This window comes from Ascaphus truei, chromosome 9 (genome assembly GCF_040206685.1).
Source record: "Ascaphus truei isolate aAscTru1 chromosome 9, aAscTru1.hap1, whole genome shotgun sequence".
NCBI lineage: Eukaryota > Metazoa > Chordata > Amphibia > Anura > Ascaphidae > Ascaphus > Ascaphus truei.
Genome location: NC_134491.1, coordinates 63,785,377 through 63,807,947, shown reverse-complemented (window position 1 = coordinate 63,807,947; position 22,571 = coordinate 63,785,377). Strand labels below are relative to the sequence as shown.

Genomic DNA, 22,571 nt, shown 5'->3' with positions numbered 1-22,571 from the left:
CTTTCAGTGGGACACAAGACGTTTCGAACTGCACAGAGTTCTTTTTCTGGTGACTGGCAAAGAAAAGATAAGAAAGTCCGATATATATAGTCCCATGCTAAGTGAATAATTCCAAACTACCCCTCCATTACCCCATGTGAGTCGCCTTGTGTCCTCATTGCTCTTCCGTAATGCTGAGAATGTCTGTGTGGTGATTGGTTGAGTGACGTCAGAACGCTGGGCGTTCTCTCTCCGCGACCACTGATTGGTTCTTTGTCCCGTCTGGCGTATTCCTGGGCTAAGCGCTTCCGCGCTGATTTACCAGGAAGGGATACATTGAGAGTTACCTCTCGTTTTCAAGTATGTCCTGGGCACAGAGTTATGATGATACATGGTTGCATTAAATGAACAGTGGCAATACATTAAACTGACAGACATTTCAAGGATAATATGATTATATGGCGTATTGAACTGTTACAGACATTTGTATTAGGCCGTGATTATACGCATGCGATGGCGCGCGTGCCAAACACAAATTACCTACTGCCTCTGATGCCGCTCCTAGTGTGCGCGTTGGAAGAGACAAAAAAAATGTGTCTTTTCAAGCGCGGCCGCGTCACGTGAGCGGTTCAGCCAATGAGGGCAAACCAGCTTTGTGACACGTCCGCCACGCCTCCCCATCGCCCCCCAACATCCTGCAGCCAAGTTCACAGATCGCTTGGGCTGCACGAGGCTAGCGCTCCGTCACGCAGGCAGTATAATCTTAACCTTGGAAGAGATAAGATAGGCCTGCAAAGTGTTGAGGCCCTGTCCTAGGGAGCTTACAATCTATATGGAAGAGTAAATTGAAATGTAGGGTACAGGGAATGAGAAGGTTGGTGTGTTTCGGATTGTATCAGAGCAGCTGTAACACACATCAGAGAACGGCGACACCCTTTAGCTGACACTAATAATGGATTTACTAGAACTAGTAATAAATAAAAAATACACATACTGTAATTCTGTTTTTATTTGAATTGTATCCATGAGGCATTTAACATGACACAATGAATCAACATTCCATTGAAACGAAATATGCGTCATACAGCTGTAATGAGCCTTCATGTCTTCGGTGCTGCGGAAGTCGTGGCACCAGAAGGATTAACATTGCCGGGGGTCCTATTCGGAAACCTGACCCTCCCCCCGCCCCCACACAGTATGATCGTGGCACAAGATGGGGGACAGTAAGCATTACTACATCTGCATGTACAAAGCCTTCTCTCACACGATGCACATTTTCTGAAGGTTTGTCTACTTTTTAGCACTAATAGTTTGACGCGCAAAAAAAGATTGTCAAATATGATCCTTGTACCTCGGCCTCAGGATGTTACCAAAATCCTTTTTTTTGGGGAATATCCGCTGTTAAGGGGCGATTGTGCTCACTCAGTGCTATGCAGACAGTAGGTAAAAGGCTTGTACATTACAAATATACTTCTTTTTTTTTATCGCAAGGGTTCCAAGGTTAAAATAATAACTCTCGCTCCTTTCACTTGCAGAGGTTTTTAGTCTAGCAGACTGTTTGGGTTGAACTTTATCTCTGTAATAATTAACCGTCTGGCACATTATTTCCTAACATGTAATCCTCTTGTGGCTTCTCCGCAATTAGCACTTTCAGTGCCAATGTGGGCACTGAAGGGGTTAAAAAGGTTTTTAAATGGTGCTTTAAATAGGGTAACAGGGACTGTACCTTATCTGCATCCTCTTTTCTTAAAGCAGCAATAGAAGTTCACTTAAAAAAATAATTTTATATATATATTTATTTTTATTACAGGTTTCAAGCGTGGGGGGGGGGGGGGAGGGGTCACCGGAGCTGAACCCCATTCATTTCAGCTCTGGGGACCCCCTGCATCCAGGGATACTTACCTCCGTATGGGGTGCCGGTATCTCTGCAGAGTTTTACGGTGCAGGTCACGCGGCCCAATAGGAAGTTGCACCGGATGATGTCACAGCTTCCTATTGGCCGTATTGGACCATTAAGGAGCCAATTAGATTAAGGAACGCAGTTTCTCTGCCTGCAAGGATACAGGCACCACTACAAAGTGAGTATCTCTGCAAGCAGGGGTCCCCGGAGCTGAAATTAAAGGGGTTCAGCTCCGGAAACCCCAAGCTTCAAATCTGTAATAAATAATAATTATTATTTTTGTTTTTTAAAGTTAACCCATATTGCTGCTTCAAATGAGCAGTTCGTCACAGGCTCATCCATTGGACAGCTTTGGGAAGCAGGGGGTCTCAGGAGCGCAGCCACATTCATGTGTCTGGTTCCGGAGATACAGTACCAGAGAAGGTCGCTGGTTCTTCATGCAGCTTTTAGTGGCCTGCGTGGTGTTTCCTCAGGAGGGGTAAAGTACAGGCTGCACCTTCCCCAGTACGTATCTCAGGGAGCAGGCGGTCCACGGAGCTGAAATAGAGACCCCCGGCTTCCAATACATGTCTAAAAAAAAGGGGGGGTAACAAAAAATCATAAGTTAGGTGGAACTGTTGCTTTAAAGCAGAAACAGTTAGTGGTTCTGTTGCTGCCTTGGAAGTGGGTTAACCCGGTTCGAATCCCCAGCTCTCCTTGTCAACTTGGACAAGTCACTGTGTCTCGGGCAGTAAAATTAGATTGTAAGCGCTTGAGGGCAGCAACTCATCAGAATGGGACTATTAGCCGTGGCAGCTTTGGCCCAGAGGTAGGTGTGAAGGGGTTAGGGCAGGGGTGGCCAACTCCAGTCCTCAAGGGCCACCGACAGGTCAGGTTTTCAGGATATATCTGCTTCAGCACAGGTAGTCAAAGTCTGAGCCACCTATGCTGAAGCTGGGATATCCTGAAAACCTGACCTGTAGGGGGGTCTTGAGGACTGGAGTTGAGAACCTCTGGGTTACGGGATACCTTACCTGTGGCGGCATAAAGTCCTGGCATCCAAGTTTCCCGACAGTGAAACGGCTATGCCGGAGCGGTTGCGCATAATTGTGCTAGAAGCGCAACTCATGGTGCCTACACAATTCTCTGCACAGCACTGCTTACATTGTCAGAGCCATGTAAGGTAAAGTATTATTATTTGCACAGCATTGGAGCTGAAGAAGCTGGTCTTGTAAGAATGAGCCAATTTAGCCAGATGAATACACTCTCTGTGCCTGTTTTAGCTTGTACGACACCAGCTTCCAATGCTGCTCACGCAATCTGGCTGATGGGTTTTTCCAGCCTTGTACAATGTTCTGTTTAACCCTTTATCTTCTAAAAAATAACATGGGTACAATCACTGATATGTGGCCTGTTATTTTAAAACAGCATTCTGCCCCAAAACAGGCATCTGGATCACATATTGTTTTTAACCCCTTAAGTGCAAAGCTGTGCGTTGCTGATCCGTCTTGCACTCCAGGGGTTAAAGTGATATTTTTCTTCTAGGAATTGCCTTTTTTTAATGTTAATTATACCCTGGGCTCTCACATATCCCCTGCAGTTTTCAATCCCAGTTTTCTGTGGGGGGGCCTTCTTAAATATGGCTGCCACTGAGTAACTCCACAAAGATCTGCGCAGCTGTCCAAACACTGCAGAATCACTGTCTTATTAACCGCTGAGTCCTTAACTAGGCTAAAATAAAAAAATTAAAAAAATGTGTTGGGTAATGATTATATCTTGTTTTAACTTTTACTTAGAGTGATTTTGTAAAAAAGTTTGGGATAACAAAAAATTGTAATTTTTTTTTTTTTAGTCGTTTCAGACGCTAACCGTCGGCTCCATAGATGATGGGCTAGATTTACTAAGTGGGGATTTTCCATAAAACTCTTTCTGGTGCTGGAAGATACCATACGGCCAGCGGCGGATTTCAAAATCCGCCTCCCCTAAGCACTTAGCTGTGGCAGCCACCTCCTCGCTGCCGACCTCCTCCTTCTGAATCGAAGCGTCACCAACATGACGTTGCATAGCGGCGCGTTGCCATGGTAACGCGACAGCATGACATCATTTGATGCTGCGATTCGAAAGGAGGAGCAGGGCGTCAGCAAGGAGCAGCACATGTAAGTACCTTCCCATCGTGCCCGATAGGCCTGAGTGAGTGGCAAATGTACATGGGGCGGGCATTTTTGCTGCCCTAGGCCCGAGCCTAATGAGAAATCCGCCACTGTATACGGCCCATACACTTGAATGTGCCGGAAGGTGTCTTATGGCATAGTACTGCTTAGTAAGTGTGGCCTTCTACCTTTAAATGGCTAACTGATGTTACAATAGCATTTCATACCTTCAGGACCAATGGGATCACACAGTATCACCCTCTAATATTCCATAATGCAAGCTGTATGAACAGTAGTGTGTATTTCATGGATGGTCTTAGGATCTAGAATGGAAATATGAATGTTAGACAAGGTGCTACATGTCTGATTCTTTGTAAGTTTTCTGCAAATCTAATATGCCTTGCTAAGCATGACTTGGATTTCTGTAACATCCAGGTTGGCCGGAGCACTTGAAGAGACCTGTAGCTTGGTGGAGATAATGAAGAAAGTATCCTCCATAACCCTGAACTGTCATCACAAGAGACGTGCGAACGTTTCGCCTAAGTTTGCGGACCTGGCGCAACGGCCCTTTTTGTTTAACTTAAAAAAAAATCTAACTTTTTAAAAAGTTTGCATGGATTTTGCTAAATAAAAATCACCACAGCCTGAAAGATGTGTTTCTCCCTCTTTCAGTCTTTTCACCGCACCATCCTCTAAAAGCCATATATCAGGGTAGATACCTCTCTGGCGAAATTCAAAGTGCGAACTTTTTGAACTTCTGAACTTTTTGGGTTAAATCGAACGTTCGAGCAAAATGTAGATGAATTAAATTTGAGCAAGTACACACATATCTACTCAGCAGAAATATGTGTGTGTGTGTGTGTGTGTATCCAGACCCTTTGATTATGAGGTTACCCACAGAGGTGACTGTACTGTAAGGTATGTGGCAGTGCAGCAGCTTTTGTGAATCTGGAACACAGCCATGTCTACAGAGACACGCCCTGGGAGGTGCAGTTACGTAGACAATGCACCCTGAGCAGCCCAGGAAATCAGACTGAGACTGAGCCTGAGAACTTCTACACCTGGAGGGTATATTATTCCTTTTCTTAGTAATAGGGCGCTGCTCCTTTTTTGTTAGTCAGCTATGCAAAGAGCCAGGGCCCTGTCTTAACCCCTTTGCTGCCAGAAGGGCTTCCGGCAATGCATTGTGGCACAATGCATTGTGGCACAATGGATTGTGAGCTCCGTTGGCAGTGAAAGGGTTAAGTAGGGATATCCTGGGCTGTCTTGAGGACTGGAGTTGAGAACCTCTGTTGTAACCTCAATATGGTTAATGCATTAAGAGGACTTCTTGGCAGATCTTATTATGTATCAAGGTCTGTGTTCTTGACGGAAACGTCGATATTTATGCAGAGTGGCCTGGCAAGTTATAGGTTAAACTGCTTAACAACATAATGCCTTGTTAAAGGGTCTTCTCCGATAGCACAAACAGTACAGTAGATATAGGCAGGACCATATTTTAAAGACTGATAAACTGTGATTAACGGGAACAGGCAGCAGAACAGTTGGGTTACCACCAGGTATGTGAGTTCAAACAATGGTTGACGTCTGAGAAGGTACGCCAGCATTCTTGTGTAAATGAAGAATATATTTACTTAAGTAGATGCACGTTTCAGGCCTACTGAGGACCTTTCTCAAGAAAAGGATCCTGAAGAAGGTCCACGGCATGGCCGAAACGTCGATCTACTTCATTCCGACAAAACCGTAGCTGTGGATGCATCGTTTGTTAAGCAGTTATTCCTCTGCCCCTGTGGAAGGACCTGCACTCGTTTATTTTATGGAAAACTGCAACTGTGAGTGCGCCTGTTTGTTTCTCAAGCTAGGGGTTAAAGACACAGACTGAATTGCGCTTGCCTGTCGCCTGCTTAAACAGAGAATGCTGTGTTCAAATGATACCTGTCTTCCTGCAGGCAAATACAGCACCCTTTATACCTGCCAAAGAGTGTATTAGAATGCCAGCTAATGTGGACCCTGCAGGCATATTAAACAATAAGAGCTGGGTGACTCCATCGCTTGTTGCTATTTTTAACCCTATTCAGGGCAGATTAACCTCTTCGCTGCCAGAGTCCTGCATCGCAAGCTTCTCTGGTAGCAAAAGGGGTTAGAGCAGGGGTGGGCAACTGCAGTCCTCAAGGGCCACTAACAGGTCAGGTTTTCAGGATATTCCTGCTTCAGCACAGGTGGCTCAATCAGTGGCTCAGTCAAAGCTGAGCCACTGATTGAGCCACCTGTGCTGAAGCAGGGATATTCTGAAAACCTAACCTGTTTGTGGCTCTTGAGGACTGGAGATGCCCACCCCTGGCTTTAGAGACTTCTGCGTTAAGTATCCTGCTTTGCAATCCTTCTTGCATTAACCCCTTAACTTTCAGAAAAAATATTCATTAACCGTTGCAGTGCCAGGGGCCTGCAATGCAACCCTCTGCAGTGAAGGGGTTAGTGGCTAGCGGAGAAGTGTTAGTGTGTGTTTTGGCCCCTCACCACCATAGAATGAGCAGAAGTGTACCTGTGAAATGTGCAGCAGGCGTGCTGTGTCTAGGATGTGGTATGTGATGAGTAACCATGTTTGGGTGTGTTCGTCTGATGAGGATACTGACACACTCCCTTATCACTTATACACTCACTCTGGCTGCAGGTGAGCAGGGATTTATAAGGCAGCCCAGGGCGGAAGATCGCAGTAGTTTTTTTGGGGTGGAGAAGGAAGCAGGCTCCCGGGTGTGGATATCAGAGAAAAGTGAAAGTCCAGGCAGGTGAGTTGTACCGGTGTGCTCAGAGCAACACGAAGCAGCTCAACGCTCTATCCATTTAATACCCTAAGCCTGGAGTTTTGTTTACAGAAGAGAGGGACTCTACGGAAGTCTATGGGATGTCTCGGGACAAATAGTTTTTTTGTAGAGTGAGATTCCATGAAAGTCTACGACGACACCTGATTTTCTGTACTGTTAAATAATTCACAGAAAAGTAGACTATCAAGTAGGTTAAGGGACTGGTAAGGACTGGGGGAGGGAGGAGTAGGATTGTATTTCATCTTTATATGGAACTAATGGAAGGAAGTGAAAATGTCCCCATAGGAGGTGCCCATCAGCACTTCTGGGACTATTCATGGTTTTATATGCCACATAAGGATTTGGGAATTTTAGCCTTGGCTTTAGTATATAAAAAAAAATAGGACTACAAATTCCAAAATGTATTGAATGCCTCTCTGTCAACTGAAGGGTTAAGAATCACACAGAATTCTCCCTAACCCTGCAAGTGATCACCTAACCCTGACAGATCCCACTCTCCATAACTTCTGGAGCCCAGATGCTTAGATTTTCGGGGAAAGCTGTAGCGTCTGTTAATACAAGTATGTTGTTTAATACCTGCTATAGGTACTCATCAGCTTAGTGTGCAGAATACAAAGACCCACAAGATGTGGATATGCATCATACTTCTAGGTAAGTCCCCAAGTTTTCTTTTTAATTGTACTATTATCATGTATTATGTTTCCTGCGCAGATAAGTATACAAAGGGCTTTAGACACTTAGATTAGGTGTGTCCTAATCACTGTTGGATGACGGTTTTGCTGGTATTTCTACTTGTTGGCCACAGGTATGCACAGTTGTTAGAGATGCCAAAAGTCATCTCTCCAGGGTGTATATATTGATTATACCTCCTATATTATATATTAGATTGGTTATTGTTTCAAGTAATATTAAGGTTGTCCAACTTTAGCATGCTGGAGTCCGCGTGCATCGAAAAAGAGGATTTTGATGCTTCACTTTAAGTTAACAAGTTCAGAGTTTATGGTCAATCATGGCATTTTTTAACCCACTATGGTACTAAGGCATCCATACGTCAGGTACTGGGGTCACCATCGGCCAAGTTGTATGCAGCTTTTTTATACAGTATGGTATATGCTTATGACACTGTCCTAATTAGGACATAATTTTAATGGACTGCAATGTGCCTTATGGCCAGAAGATGTCTTATTGCACAAGACTGCTTAGTAAATCTGGATTAAAATGTCTTATCACCTGAATGATTGAAATTTTACCCTCCCAGAAGTCAACCATTGTTTAAACTCTCTGATAAATATCTAGTGGTAACCCAACGGTTCACCTGTTCGGTCCCCTATTAATCACAGTCTAGCAGTCTAAAACTTGGTCGTGCCTACATCTATTTACTGTTAGTGCAGCTGGAAAAGACCCTTTAAAAGGCATCTTGTCTTCTTCATAGCGTTGCCAAGCCTGCTGCATGCGCAGAGAGACTGCTCCCGTGGAGCATGCTACCCCCCAGTGGGAGATCTTCTTATTGGAAGGACCAATCACTTGAGGGCCTCCTCAACATGTGGACTTCAGAAGCCAGAGACCTACTGCTCTCCATACAAAGAGGTATGTCCAGAACAGATCACCTATTTAATCAACAGAGGCTGGTGCAGTTTATTCTAAGGTTATTCAATATACAGCGTATTGCTGTGTATTTTGTGGTGCCTAGTGTGCAAAGATGAGATGATGTTCCTAATGTTTTTGTTAAAAGTCAATAAGAGGTTTAACTGTCAATGGGAGATTAGGAGATACTGAGCAGTAGGTGTTTTTGATGTGGCACTATGGGGTACATGTATCAAGTGCTGTTCCAGTGTTAACTCCTGTTGAACTCACTTGATAAATGTGCCTCTAAGTGAGGTGGTTCTAAAGAGAGGAGAAAATGCTGAGTTCTGTTGGGTGGAAGTTGGTCATACATACAGTAAGTTAAATAATACAATTTAGTAGTGTAAGCCCTCTTTATTTCCCTATTTGTGTTAATATGTGTATACTAGGACAGGGATCTGAGTCCACCTTCCCTGTACCTGAGCAGGAATATTCAGCCTGCTAAGAACCAGACTGGTGTCAGACAACACAGCGGGACATGCAGCTTATAAATAGTAGCACTTTATAGATAGGGAACACATAAATCATGCAGTGACCTTCAATGTCAGGAGATCAGACAATGCTTAAGGCAATATACATATTATATAATAACAAACTTGGCTGCGTTAATGTCCCACAGAGTCACTTGTTCAGTCCTAGGTGGCTCGTGTGCTAACTAAAAGGGCCAGTGTAGGTGCTGGCACAGCGTTGGAGCTCCTGTATTGTTATATAGTTGAAATGGTTGAAGGCCTGCTACTTTACAAAGGGTGTCATGCCCAGGGCACTTAGAAAGTATACTTATGTGTTTCGTAGGAGCGATCTCCCAGCTGCTTTCTGGGTTTATGACTCACAACTCTGAACCACAGCTTGCACAGTCTCTCTCTCCTTGCCGTCCTGCTGGTCTTTTTGGCTCTGTGAACTCATTGTCTTGTCCACCAGGCTCCTCAGGACTGGTCCTCTCTCCTCACTCTCTCACACAGGTCCCCCTCTCAGCTCACTCCTCCCTGCCTGTGTATCTCCACATTCCCATTGCCATGACATCTCAGCTCCTCAGGGTCCAATGGGCATATTCCCTTTTTCTGCATTCAGCCATTGGCCAGAGATTATGTCCATCAATGCGCTTAAGACTGTGGTATGCAGAGCAGTTTATCTCCTTACTATCCCCGGGAAAGGGAGGGGGAGGAAGGCAGTGTGTATATATGAATGTATACTAAGGGGTTTTACAGTAGAGTGAGTTTCTTTGAGGTCAATGATACTATGAGTAAGATGGCTTTAAAATTAGTAAAACACATTCTGATTGAGACTCATTCCTAATTAGTGTGACTGCCTTCTAATGAGTGAAACACCTTTCCAATAAGAGAGACTGCTTTTTCTGAGTGAGACTCAAAATGAGTGCGACTGTCTTCTAATGAGTGACACTGCCATCTATTGATTGGGGCTCACGCCCAATGAGATGGACTGTCAGGAGATAATTCCCAATGAGTGAGACTGCCTTCTAATGCCTGATAAATAATGCTAATGATCAGTGTAGGTTTCTAAAGACTTATTACTGATGAGCGAGGCTGTCTTTCAGTCATTGTTTTGACCATGTGGAAACAAAGAAGAGACAGCACAAAAAAACCATAGTGTAGTAAATTCAATTAATATTTATAAAGTGAAGGTGAGTATTGCACGTACATCAATGAAAAAGGGTTAATAGCATGACATGTTTAGGGACATGTTACCACTCAGCAGGGACAGCCAGACACCAATGCAGAAATCTTTACACGTTCACCCTCTTTGCTGCTGGCATCCAGGGAGACTCTGTGCTGCTCTGTGTTGGCGAGCCGTGTTGAAGGAGCTCCAGACAGTGGATCGGCAGAGATGATCTCAGCTCACTTCCGTGTTACTCCACGCTGGCGTGTGACGTCATCCGGCGGCGTCTCTCAGCCTGTCGCGTCTCACACGTGTGGATCGGGAGAGATGGTCTCAACTCGCTTCCTTGTTACTCCACGCTGGCGTGAATAATTATTCCCATTGTGGCTACTTATTTGGACATTAGTTCTCTGTGGGACTTGTTTGGGACATTTTGCCACCACTCGAACGAATATCGCTAAAGGAGTAACACGCTTTAGATGCGACAGGCTGAGAGACGCCGCCGGATGATGTCACACGCCAGCGTGGAGTAACACGGAAGTTAGCTGAGATCATCTCTGCCGATCCACTGTCTGGAGCTCCTTCAACACGGCTCGCCAACACAGAGCAGCACAGAGTCTCCCTGGATGCCAGCAGCAAAGAGGGTGAACGTGTAAAGATTTCTGCATTGGTGTCTGGCTGTCCCTGCTGAGTGGTAACATGTCCCTAAACATGTCATGCTATTAACCCTTTTTCATTGATGTACGTGCAATACTCACCTTCACTTTATAAATATTAATTGAATTTACTACACTATGGTTTTTTTGCGCTGTCTCTTCTTTGTTTCCATATAGCCTGGTGTTTGAGCCATTCCCATCAGACCAGCAGCATAAAACCACACTTTATCAGGTTGTATTGAATACCTTTATTATCATCACTTATATATATCACAGGTCACTTATGAGCGCAATATTATCTGTTTCACTCATTGTTTTGACCATGTAATGCAGGAGGGGCCAACTTCAGTCCTCAAAGGCTACCAACATGTCAGGTTTTTGGGATATCCCAGCTTCAGCACAGGTGGCTCAATGAGTGGCTCAGTCTTCGACTGATCTACTGATTGAGCCACCTTTGCTGAAGAAGGAATTTCCTCAAAACCGGACCTGGTGGCAGCATTTGAGGACTGAAGTTGGCCCCTCCTGCATTACAAGATTGCAAGACGTCTAATGTGACACTTCACAGACCAGCATAACTACAAGTCGGTGCATAGTGGCCGGGAATAATACAATGAGTGAAGAGGCATTGAGTTTGTAAGGTTGGAAATAGCTGAGAGAACGCTGCCCCTTGCACAGAGTTACATGGGAGGACCTGCACATTTTGTGAAACTCGTCTGGTCTTTGTGACCCTTGGAGAGCGTAGGAGAAGTTGCACGTCTCTTCTGCCAGCATACAGTGACTGACTTGTGCCTTTACTGGCAAGTTCATTTGGAAGACCTTTCTCTACGGTCACTGAACGGAGAGCAGGAGCCTAAACCCAAGACATCTACTTAACCCATTTTTCCTGCTCATGATATCAGTCACATGTCCCATAAGTAGAGAGAGAGGGTTTTTATACAAATTAGATACTGTTGAAAAGCAAATAAATTATAACATGGCTGGTGTATTTTGTCCAAATTATTTGGAACGTCTAGTAACGTTTGTGTGACAAAGAACCTTTATAAGCAAAGTACCTTAATACATTATCGCATGTTCACAATACCTTTTCTCAGCATCATATTAATGGTAGTTTTGCTGTCTGTTTGCTGCCAGAGGGAATAAATCAGTGCGCCAAATATATAATTATTTATATGTATATATCATTGATGTGTCAGGATTTTGAGGCTTGCGGCTTGGAACAGACAGTTGCTTTTTACATACAATGTTTGTTCTCGACAGTCTATAAATGATTATTGAGGCCCACAAAGAGTCTCTGACATGACACCAGTTGGCTGTGCATTTATAGCTCAGTTTTGCAACAGACACAGAGGTCATTGCAAGCTGCTCACTCCCAGCCCTCACTATGTACTGTCTGGGTTTTGTGCCAATATGAAGTGCACTATTTAGCAAGCACCGGTGGATCCTTAGCAGTTGGCATCCTTCCATCGCAAGGCTAGTCCTCCTAAACTGCACTCGTGGGCAAGCTTTTGGTCTTTATTAACCAGTGTGTTACATCAATGAGAGCTGCTTGGGATCAATTATATTGTACAATGGCAGATCACATTGGAATCCGACAAGACTATAATACAGTCTGGTATAAGGACAGGAAGAGGCGTGGTGTTGTGCTTAAGATGTTGGTATTGCATACACCCGTGAAATATATTCCAGCCTCAATCAGTTATTCACAATTTAGGTTATCATTGTGCAACATGTAAGCTCGTTGGACTAAAAATTCACTTAGGGTCTATGTAACCAGGCATTAAGTTGACTGCAACAGATATTTTAATCTTGTCTTGTCTGTTGCTGTCAGTGTATCAAGCTAGTTTAGCCCAACTGTGCATCAGATTGCAATTTTGGGGTGAGATACATAACAAAGGAAAGATTGCATTTGAACTATATAGAGCTGTCCTCATTTTTGGAGAACCTTTGCAATGATTGAGTAGTTCTCTAATGAGAAGACGCTTTAGCTGGCTGGAATTGTGCAAAAATATGTAGTATTGTTATGTAATACAGAATGTTCATCGTTTAGAGGAGGAGAAGTCTCAGCCTTAATCCAGAGGATCCAGAAACACCCATCCATTTTCACCCCCTTATGATTGGAGTATGGAGCAAGCTGATGTTTTTGGCTGGTGAGCTCTATAGGCAAGAGGCCATAATGGCGCCATGCCTACTAAATAAGGTGACCATGGAAAAGTCTTAAAGGCCCAAAAGTTTTGACACAGCCCCAAATCATAAGCAGGGAGCTCGGGAATTGGAAGCCAGGCATTTATTCTGGGCCGCTAAAAATGCATCCTCCCTATCAAATCATTTGATATGACTGATGATTTTCATACAAAGCACTTCAAGCTGTTACCAGATTAGTAACAGATGCTTGAAAATATGCTCTATCATCCTATGAGGCTTTGGCTGTTTATATAAATACCCTGCAGACTCCATTTACATGGATAGAAGGTCACAGAATTGTTGGAAAATCAGTGGTATATAATAGCGAATGTTTGAGAAGCATTGCAGAACCGCTGCCATCTGATTGAAAATTATATCTGCTTTTTATTTTTCATATCAATCACATCAATCATTGAACAGTGCTTCCATTCTGGAGAAATGTTGCAATTATCTAAACGGTCCAGGCTTGCATGACTCTCACTGATTTGTTCTGTAAAAAAAAAAAAAAAGGGGGGGGGTGGGTTAACCCAAGGTATGCAATCTTTCCCCCTGCGCCCCCCTGCCTGCTCTCCAACCTCTGCCCCGCCGCTCACCCCACAGCTCGGCTCCGGTTTCAAATGACGCCGCGGGGGTCATGTGACGTCACGTTGTAATGGGAACGCAACGTCACGTGACCCCGCAGCGTCATTTGAAGCCGGTTTACAAAGACGACGCATCGCTGGAAGCCAAGGTAAGTTAGTTACAGAGGCCTCGCACGGTCCCCCGGCATTTAATTTAAGCACGGGACCTCTGTAACTGCTGCGCCCCACCCATAAAATCTCGTGCCCCCTGTTTGCGCACCCCTGGGTTAGCCTATTAGCTTAGTTTGTCTTAACTTTTATGTATTCTTTTTGTGATACAATGATACAATATATATTTTTGGTCAAGCATCCTTAAATCTCACAGAAGAAAATAAATGTTTAAAGCAGGAAGCATGGATTAGATTACAAGGGGTATTTTGCGCTAGAGATGCCTGTTCTTTCCCCAGAATCCTTCAGTGTTGCCAGGATATTTACTGTAGCGTGTGTGACAGTTCGTTCTGACCCAGTGTTGGCAGATCTGATGTCATATTGTGCCCAATGTGGGTAAAATGTGCTAGTCATGATTTTATTTTGAGGTTTGACTTTCACAACCTCAGTCTGCAGCTTTATGTAACTTCAGCTTCTGGATTGTACGTGCTTAGCCTGCTGGCTTCATAACCCGATCGGTCACAGCTATGGGCACAGTTGACCCTGCCATAGACTGACACAGACAGCTTATACCAGGCAGGTCCTTACAGGCTATCTTTACAACATACTGTGTAGATAAATCGATGGCAAATAGAGAGGGGCAAACATTTCGCCCCACACTTACAATTTACCGAATTTCAAACTTTTTAAAAGATTGCAAGCAGTTCGCCAAGAAAGAGTCTCCACAACCTGAAAAATGGGATTTGCTCCACTCATCTGCAAAACCCTATATTTCTGGGTAGATTCTTCTCTAGCAACATTGAAAATGACAAAGTTTGATCAAAATGTCGAATTTCGCCCAAACTTTTTAGGTTACATTTTTTCTAATGTTCCATTTTTTTCAAAAGTTCAAACGAGACATAGGCCAATGAATTTGGGTGGGTTCACTCATCTCAACTGGCAAATGTGAATCAGACATATCTTATACAAGCGATTAATCACAAATGTGTCCATACAAATTGCTTTTCCATTCCCTAAAAAATAATAATATTAAAAGCTGCTGATACATGTAATATATTTATTTAGATAGACTATATGTTTAATCAGAAATTGTCAAAAGATACATAATGCAATGCCTAGCCCTAATTAGATAGAATGTGGCATATATACCCCCGACTTGTAATTTGTGGAGTTTAGGAAAAGAAAGACAAGAGAATAAAATCAGAAAGAGAATGCGCACAGATATATATCACTCATAATCAGCTCCCCAAGAATAGGGAGACAATAATGCTTTTGCTGAATGTATATTTGTATTGTATTGTATGTCTTTATTTATATAGCGCCATAAATATACATAGCGCTTCACAGTAGAAATAACAAATAATATAAATAACAGGTCATGGGAATAAGTGCTTCAGACATAAGAGTAACATTAAGGAAGAGGAGTCCCTGCCCCGTGGAGCTTACAATCTAATTGGTAGGTAGGGGAATGTATAGAGACAGTAGGAGGGAATAATCCCAATTGGCAGGATATAAAGCGGTTGCTGTTGAGTAACAGCACTCACCAATTTAACACATTTTCTACTGTTCCTAATAGCTGGCTCTTCTCTCAGTAGATAAGAAAACAAAAATAGACAGCACTCCAAGGGGCTGAAACCAGATAATGAGCGTTGCAACGTGGAACAAGGAGGGGTCGTATTTCCTCCACACAATCAGTAAACACAAAATGATGTTCCCAGCACTCACATGACAATTTGCAAAAAAGGAATAAGCCAAAGTGATTTAATCAGAAAATACAAACCCCCAAGGGGTTAAGTAACACAAAAAAATGGGAGCGGGAGAAACAAAGGAAGAGGAAGGGTTAAGAAGGGAAAACGGAGGGAGGGTAAATCCAGGGGGGGGGGGGGGGGAAGGGGAGTGTGGTAATACAGGGGAGGGGGGGGGGGGGCTTGTATTATTTACCCTCCCTCCATTTTTCCTTCTTAACCCTTCCCCTTCCTTTGTTTCTCCCGCTCCCATAGTTTTTGTTACTTAACCCCTTGGGGGTTTGTATTTTCTGATGAAATCACTTTGGCTTATTCCTTTTTTTTGCAAATTGTCATTTGTGAGTGCTGGGAACATCATTTTTGTGTTTACTTCTTTCAGCAGATTGTTTCCATAAAACTGAATAACATAAAATGTAGAATACCCGAAGCTTCCATCATGCCCTCTGTAGGGAACTCCTTCGAAAATTAACAGTGGCGTTCATTTTTAAAAGTCCCAAAATAAATAACGTAGCAATTTTTTTTGCCGTAGAAGATATCAGAGCAAAACACGGGATTAGGGCAATAGAAGGAATATGATAGGGTAATTATCTAACAGAAAAATGCATTTGGACTAATTAACCCCTTTGCAGCAATGCCTTGCAGGCCCCATCAGGTAGTAAACAGGTTAGGCGTCACTTCCCTCTTATTCTTATATACTGTATGCTCATTTGCATGTCATTTCCCAGAATCCCTTGCTGCAGTGGAAGTGCTGTATGCTGGGTGATAATGGGAAAGGCGGGGTTGCAGACCTGCCTAAGACATGCAGATGAACATACAGCTATATTTGCATATATATATATATTTTTTTTAAAGAGCCCTCAATGGACCCTGCAGTATTTTCTTATGACTCAGATGTTCTCAGCTGTTAGGTACAAAACGTGCTGATTCCAGCATTATGTTAAATTTGAATCTGTTGCAGCGTCAGAGAAGATTTCCTCATCAGAGACATGCGATACTGTTACCAAATGTTCTGGCTGGTATTAGCCTGCCCTGTCCAGCTGAAAGAAAAGCACAGAGCATTTACTTTCATCTGTATGGTAGAAATAGGTCTTACAGAAAGGACTTCGGCCCATGTTTACTAAGCAGTCTTCTGCCATAAAACACCTTACACCCCATTGACTTAATTAGGCTGCGAGGTGTTTTCCCGCACCAGAGGGGGCCATATGGCAGGAGACTGCTTGGGAGATATGGCTTTCCGGGTGGGATTCACTAAGCTCCGATATAGGGTATCGATCCCGTGTTAACTGCCATTCAACTCAACATGTGTGTACATTTTCCGGGGTGCATTTTAATATGCAAGTTGTTTTGTTTTTAAATGTAGAAAGTGTTTTTTCATCTGTAAACTATCATTGGGATGTTGGCTAATATGGTCGATCTGTGACATGGGGATATTTCGCAGCTGGAAGATTAAACATAGTAGTGTATGTATGTGTATGTATGTGTATGTATATGTGTGTGTGTGTGTGTATGTATATATATATATATTTATATATATACAGTGGTCGACAAATCACCATGTGTTTTACTGCTGTGAAGCGCTATGTACATTAATGGTGCTATATATATATATTTTTTTTGTATTTGTTTTTGAGGCTCAGATTTGGTAGTGTTTTCTGCACCCGTTTTGCCATTCTGGGAGAGCTATTTATACATATCGCTGTAAAGTTAGCAAGCAATGAAAAATAAATTGGCTTGGTCCTTATACAAGCATTCTCATCCCATAGGAACGGCTAAGTAAGTGAACCTGGCAGATATGAGATATATCACATGGCTACATAACCGGGGCAAAAATGCAGCACAAAACTGCACCAGATTTAGAAAAAAAAGAAAGAAATAGCATTGAAATCAATGTGGCTTTTTTTCTTTGTGCCAGTATTCCCCCAGTTTTGTAGCCCAGAGAATGATAGATATGACTCTATTGTCTTTGCCCAGAAGAGCTTACAATTCAATTTAAGTGCCCGTGGGACAGGAAGATAACATACCTTTCTAAGAAAACGAAAATGCGTTTAATTGAGAAGTGGGAATGAGCCTTTGTAAACATGGCCTGTCCAGCATGGTACTTAGTCAGTTCTGCTTGGCATCTCAAAATCCTAAGCATGTACTAGGGATACATTATGCATAATTACAAATGGTTAGGATAGGTACAAGATAACCAAAAGAATATAAGGATCAAAGTAACAAGACATACTGTAGAAGGAATAAAATTTTCCTTATTCTGCTCTGACCTTCTATGCTTCTCAGTACAGTACCTTTGTTCCAGCAATCTATAAAACCAGTGAAATTCCAGGTTATCTATGAAATGATTGCACTTCAAGCCTCACCTCACTGAAAGGTATTACCTCGGACACTGTGGTACTTCTACCAGCCAATTGGTGTGAACAGAGCTTCAACACTTACATCTCCTAGAGGGATTGATGAGTGAAGCAATAAGAGGAGGGAAATCAGATGTTGTACTGTAGGTAATAACATAATTTCATTCTCACCTGTTTATTGATGGACTCATTGGAACAGAGCTTGGTTGCCAGTCTAGGGCTCTAGATTAGAACGCTCCTCTGCTGATACTGGTGGTGGGACCAGTAGGTGTGTCAGGTCACAGGTGACATCTTAATCTTGTCCTTGGACGGAGGGTGAGTGCATTGACAAACTCAGTTTCCTTTCGATATGAACTCTGTTAGGACTTAAAAATCAGATACATGAAGTTGACACCTGAGGAACGTACAGTAGGCCCACGTATTGTCATTAATTTCTATAAACGATTGCACCTTAAGCATTAGAGAAAACAGAACTGCCAGTCTTCTTGACTGAACATAATATAGTGGAAATATATGATACTGAACAATGTGCACATTTATTTTTAGATTGTAAGCTCCTTGGGACAGGGACCTCTTTCCTGGAACGGGGGGGGGGGGCAGGGCGGGGGTTAACCTATTAGCTTATTATTAGCGTATTAGCTCAGTTTGTCTTAACTTTTATGTACTCTTTATGTGATACAATGTTATTGTCCTCTCTCCCATATTGTACTGCGCTGCGGAATATGTTGGCGCCATATGGGTAAAAGATATTAATACATAGCTTTAAACACAATCCGAGCAGAATTTTAATATACCTTTTAATGGCATGAAAAATAACAATAACATTTCATAGCTTTCTTACCTTTTTTCTTTTTTAACACCTTCACTGCCAGTGGGGCAATGGGTTGCAGGCAGCAGTGGGGTTAAGCTATGCACACTATAATGTCCCTGCTCTTATGTCTGTCCCTCTTATTTTCTTACTCCTTATCTGGATTACTATAGATTTCAGAGGCGCTGCAATGCTTGCTCTCTGCAATGTACACATAGGTATTAGCACACTATAGTATGAGGCTCCATAGCCCTGCCTGAATCCAGTTGGGGGTTCAACGCCTTTTATCTAGGGGTTAGTTCAATATTGGAACAACAAGATAATTTACAGTAAAATGAAGTTCATCTGCTTTCAAAAGGCATTACTCTCTGCACTTGGAAAAAAATTAAATAAACTAAGTACATAGGTTGCCGATCGATTAGTTCTCTCGTGATCGATCAGTAAAGATCCTGCTTCCCATGGGTCACTTAATGGTCACCTTTAAGTTTCAATCAATTCTTAAGCCAATGTAACTTACTGTAGCAGCTACAATGTATTCTTATATTAGGAAGGTAACATTATCTATTGTTAGTGTACAGCTCAAACTGCTCGGCAACAAATGATCACAAACAGGAAAGTGGTGCGCATATCTTGCACTGCTGGGGAGGTGGCTAAACTATTGGTATTGGATACACATAAGTAAGTTATGGTGAGTGAAAAGAGTGACAACCCCCCCTGTACAGTGTGCAGCAATGATAAAGAACATATATGAGCATGTTCACAATGTCTGAGTCAGGTCCACACGCCTCATAATCTCACAGCATACTGCTTCTTTACCCAGAATCCTTTGCTGCAGAGGAAGCACGGTCTGCTGTGCATTTGGGGGTGATGCAGGACAGCGTGTAGGAAGAAAAGACAGAGAAAGCTATAGGGAGGAATAGAGCTAAAGATGGGCGATAGGAATAGAGAGAGAGAAAGGGAGGGGGGATAAGACCTGTTGGGGGCCTTTGAGGACTGGAGTGAGCCAACCCCTGTTTCATCAGGATGAGTTCGGAGCTACATAATTAGATAAAGAGTTAAATTACCCACATCAGACACCAAGAAGTGATTTTAATGATGGTTTTATATTTTATAGCAGGGGTGGCCAACTCCAGTCCTCAAGACACCCCCCAACAGGTCAGGTTTTCAGGATATCCCTGCTTCAGCACAGGTGGCTCAGTCTTTGACTGATCCACTGATTGAGCCACCTGTGCTGAAGCAGGGATATCCTTAAAACCTGACCTGTTGGTGGCCCCTGAGGACTGGAGTTGGTCAACCATGACCTACCGTACGTCATATTCGATTTGCTGGCTCTTCTAAGAGAGATATCTACCAGGAAGAGGAGAACACTTCAATACTATCCGCATTGGGCTACTTTTCGTCGTTTCCCGTGAGCGACGCCCCCACTCCCTGGAGCCCAGAATAGAGATAATTGTTAAAAACGCGGCTTGTTTTTGCCATTCTTCAGCGGAGTAAGTGTATTAGTTTGGCGAACGTTGATGCCAACGTATTGAGAAATATTTGCGATGGTGATGCACGTGTCAATGTTTTAATGGTATTCAGGTATTTTTTTTTAACCTTTTTCGGGGGGGGGGGGTTTGTGTGAGAGAACATTGCTGAAAACCCCCAAACTTTGCAAATCTTACCTCAAAAATCTGCAAGCTGAGGGTCAAATTTAAATGTTAAAATATTGGCGCTCGCTGATTTTGCAACAAACTATGCTACTTCTGGGGGGGGGGGGGGGTAAAATTGATTTCAAACAAAAATGAATCGGATATAATGGTAAAATCGTAAATGATAAAACTATGATTACAGACTATTTTTGCTTTCACTACAGGGGTTAGGATAAGGATTCTCTCTGCGCTTGTATTATTGTGCATATAATTCATTTATTGGGTATTCCAGTGTGCAGCTGTGCCTGTGCATTCAAGAGGCTGTCATCGAATGCCTAAGGAATCCCCCAGCCTGTATTGAACCTTACACAGACTGACTTTTTACCCAGTAACCTTTCACCTACTTCACATAGAGACAGGCAGAGAGAGGCAATTTGCAAGGGTCTGTTTGGGATGTATTTTGCCTCATTTTTTTGTAAGTAACTCAATACCGGTTACCATAAAAAGACACTCGCAGCCTATTTACATAAATTATTCCTGTAAGAAAAGCTCAGTTCATTTGCACCGTATAAACCAGCAATTTCCCCTCCCCCCGCCCTGTGAGTTTAACTCATATCATGTTTATATTTATTCCCCTGAGCATTTCCTCTCCTTTTTTTGTAATGTTTTTCTAGTGAAAAAAAAAAGATGATTGTCTTCATTGCTCGTATCTGCGGTTACCATGGTAACCTTTAGCCTGCACTGTCCTCTGGGAAAGCTCCATTTTAACCTCCCAGACCCAGACGTAATATTTCAAACCCATAAATCTCTCTAACGGGGCTTCAGATTTTAAAAATAAAATAAGCTATGCAAAGGCAAATAAAATGTCTCTCAAATACAAATGTACAATCTTTATAAAGATCATAAGATCTGAAATTCACTGTAACAATGTGTCCTTTGCACGTACGTATATATTTATGGATATATAGCACCCACAATATATGCAGCACTTCTAAAACAATGTGCATCAAATCAAAAAGGAATAAGGCTAAGGCCCCCTGCCTCAGACCGCGCGCCCGCACTGTGGAGAGGCACTTGGGGCTTTTTCCGGTCCAAGGGGACAATTTTTGCGAGTGGGGAGGGGGGCGTGGCCAAAACGCGTGGGGGGGGGGCGCAGCCATGACGTGGGGGGGCGGGACCGCCCCTCAGCCGTTCACCCCCTCAACCATGTATTGATAGACACTAAGTTGTTTGATGTTGCATTTATTTAATGAATGTACATGTTGTATACAACCATTCCATAATAGCTCAACTGTTCAGCCCCTCAACTCCTCAGCCGCTCACACACACAGACAGACACTCACGCACTCAGGCACACACATACACACACACAGACAGACACTCACGCACTCAGGCACACACATACACACACACACACAGACAGGCACTCAGGCACACACACAGACAGGCACTCACGCACTCAGGCACACACACACATACACACACACAGACAGGCACTCAGGCACTCAGGCACACACATACACACACACAGACAGGCAGTCACGCACTCAGGCACACACATACACACACACAGACAGACACTCACGCACTCAGGCACACACATACACACACACACACAGACAGGCACTCAGGCACACACACAGACAGGCACTCACGCACTCAGGCACACACACACATACACACACACAGACAGGCACTCAGGCACTCAGGCACACACATACACACACACAGACAGGCACTCACGCACTCAGGCACACACATACACACACACAGACAGGCACTCAGACACATACACACACACAGACAGGCACTCACGCATTCAGGCACACACATACACACACACAGGCAGGCACTCAGGCACTCAGGCACACACATACACACACACAGGCAGGCACTCACGCACTCAGGCACACACATACACACACACAGACAGGCACTCACGCACTCAGGCACACACATACACACACACAGACAGGCACTCAGGCACACACATACACACACACAGACAGGCACTCAGGCACACACATACACACACACACACACAGACAGGCACTCAGGCACTCAGGCACACACATACACACACAGACAGGCACTCACGCACTCAGGCACACACATACACACACACAGACAGGCACTCACGCACTCAGGCACACACATACACACACACAGACAGGCACTCAGGCACACACATACACACACACAGGCAGGCACTCACGCACTCAGGCACACACATACACACACACACCGACAGGCAGTCACGCACTCAGGCACACACATACACACACACACCGACAGGCACTCACGCACTCAGGCACACACATACACACACACACCGACAGGCACTCACGCACTCAGGCACACACACAGACAGGCACTCACGCTGCTTTCCCCCCACACTCTCCTC

The 22,571-nt window shown here is 43.6% G+C and overlaps 1 protein-coding gene and 1 long non-coding RNA gene across 4 annotated transcripts in view; one reads left to right on the top strand and one right to left on the bottom strand.

Annotated features, from left to right (window-relative positions):
* Window positions 1-1,854: 1,854 nt before the first annotated feature.
* On the bottom strand, window positions 1,855-9,413 carry LOC142503156 (uncharacterized). The gene is made up of 3 exons (XR_012803951.1): window positions 9,284-9,413; window positions 4,236-4,331; window positions 1,855-2,449 (listed from the first exon to the last, which is right to left on the bottom strand). It is a non-coding gene; the product is annotated as an uncharacterized LOC142503156 (long non-coding RNA).
* Window positions 6,640-22,571, top strand: part of LAMB3 (laminin subunit beta 3) — a 54,084-nt gene continuing 38,152 nt past the window's right edge. For 2 of the 3 annotated variants that reach the window (XM_075615233.1, XM_075615231.1), the window contains exons 1-3: window positions 6,640-6,794; window positions 7,416-7,481; window positions 8,263-8,417. In XM_075615233.1, coding sequence (XP_075471348.1) covers window positions 7,457-7,481; window positions 8,263-8,417 — 180 coding nt within the window. In that variant the 5' untranslated portion in view covers window positions 6,640-6,794; window positions 7,416-7,456. Of the gene's footprint in view, window positions 6,795-6,997; window positions 7,018-7,415; window positions 7,482-8,262; window positions 8,418-22,571 lie in introns of those variants that run through there. The other variant, XM_075615232.1, reaches the window with a different exon arrangement.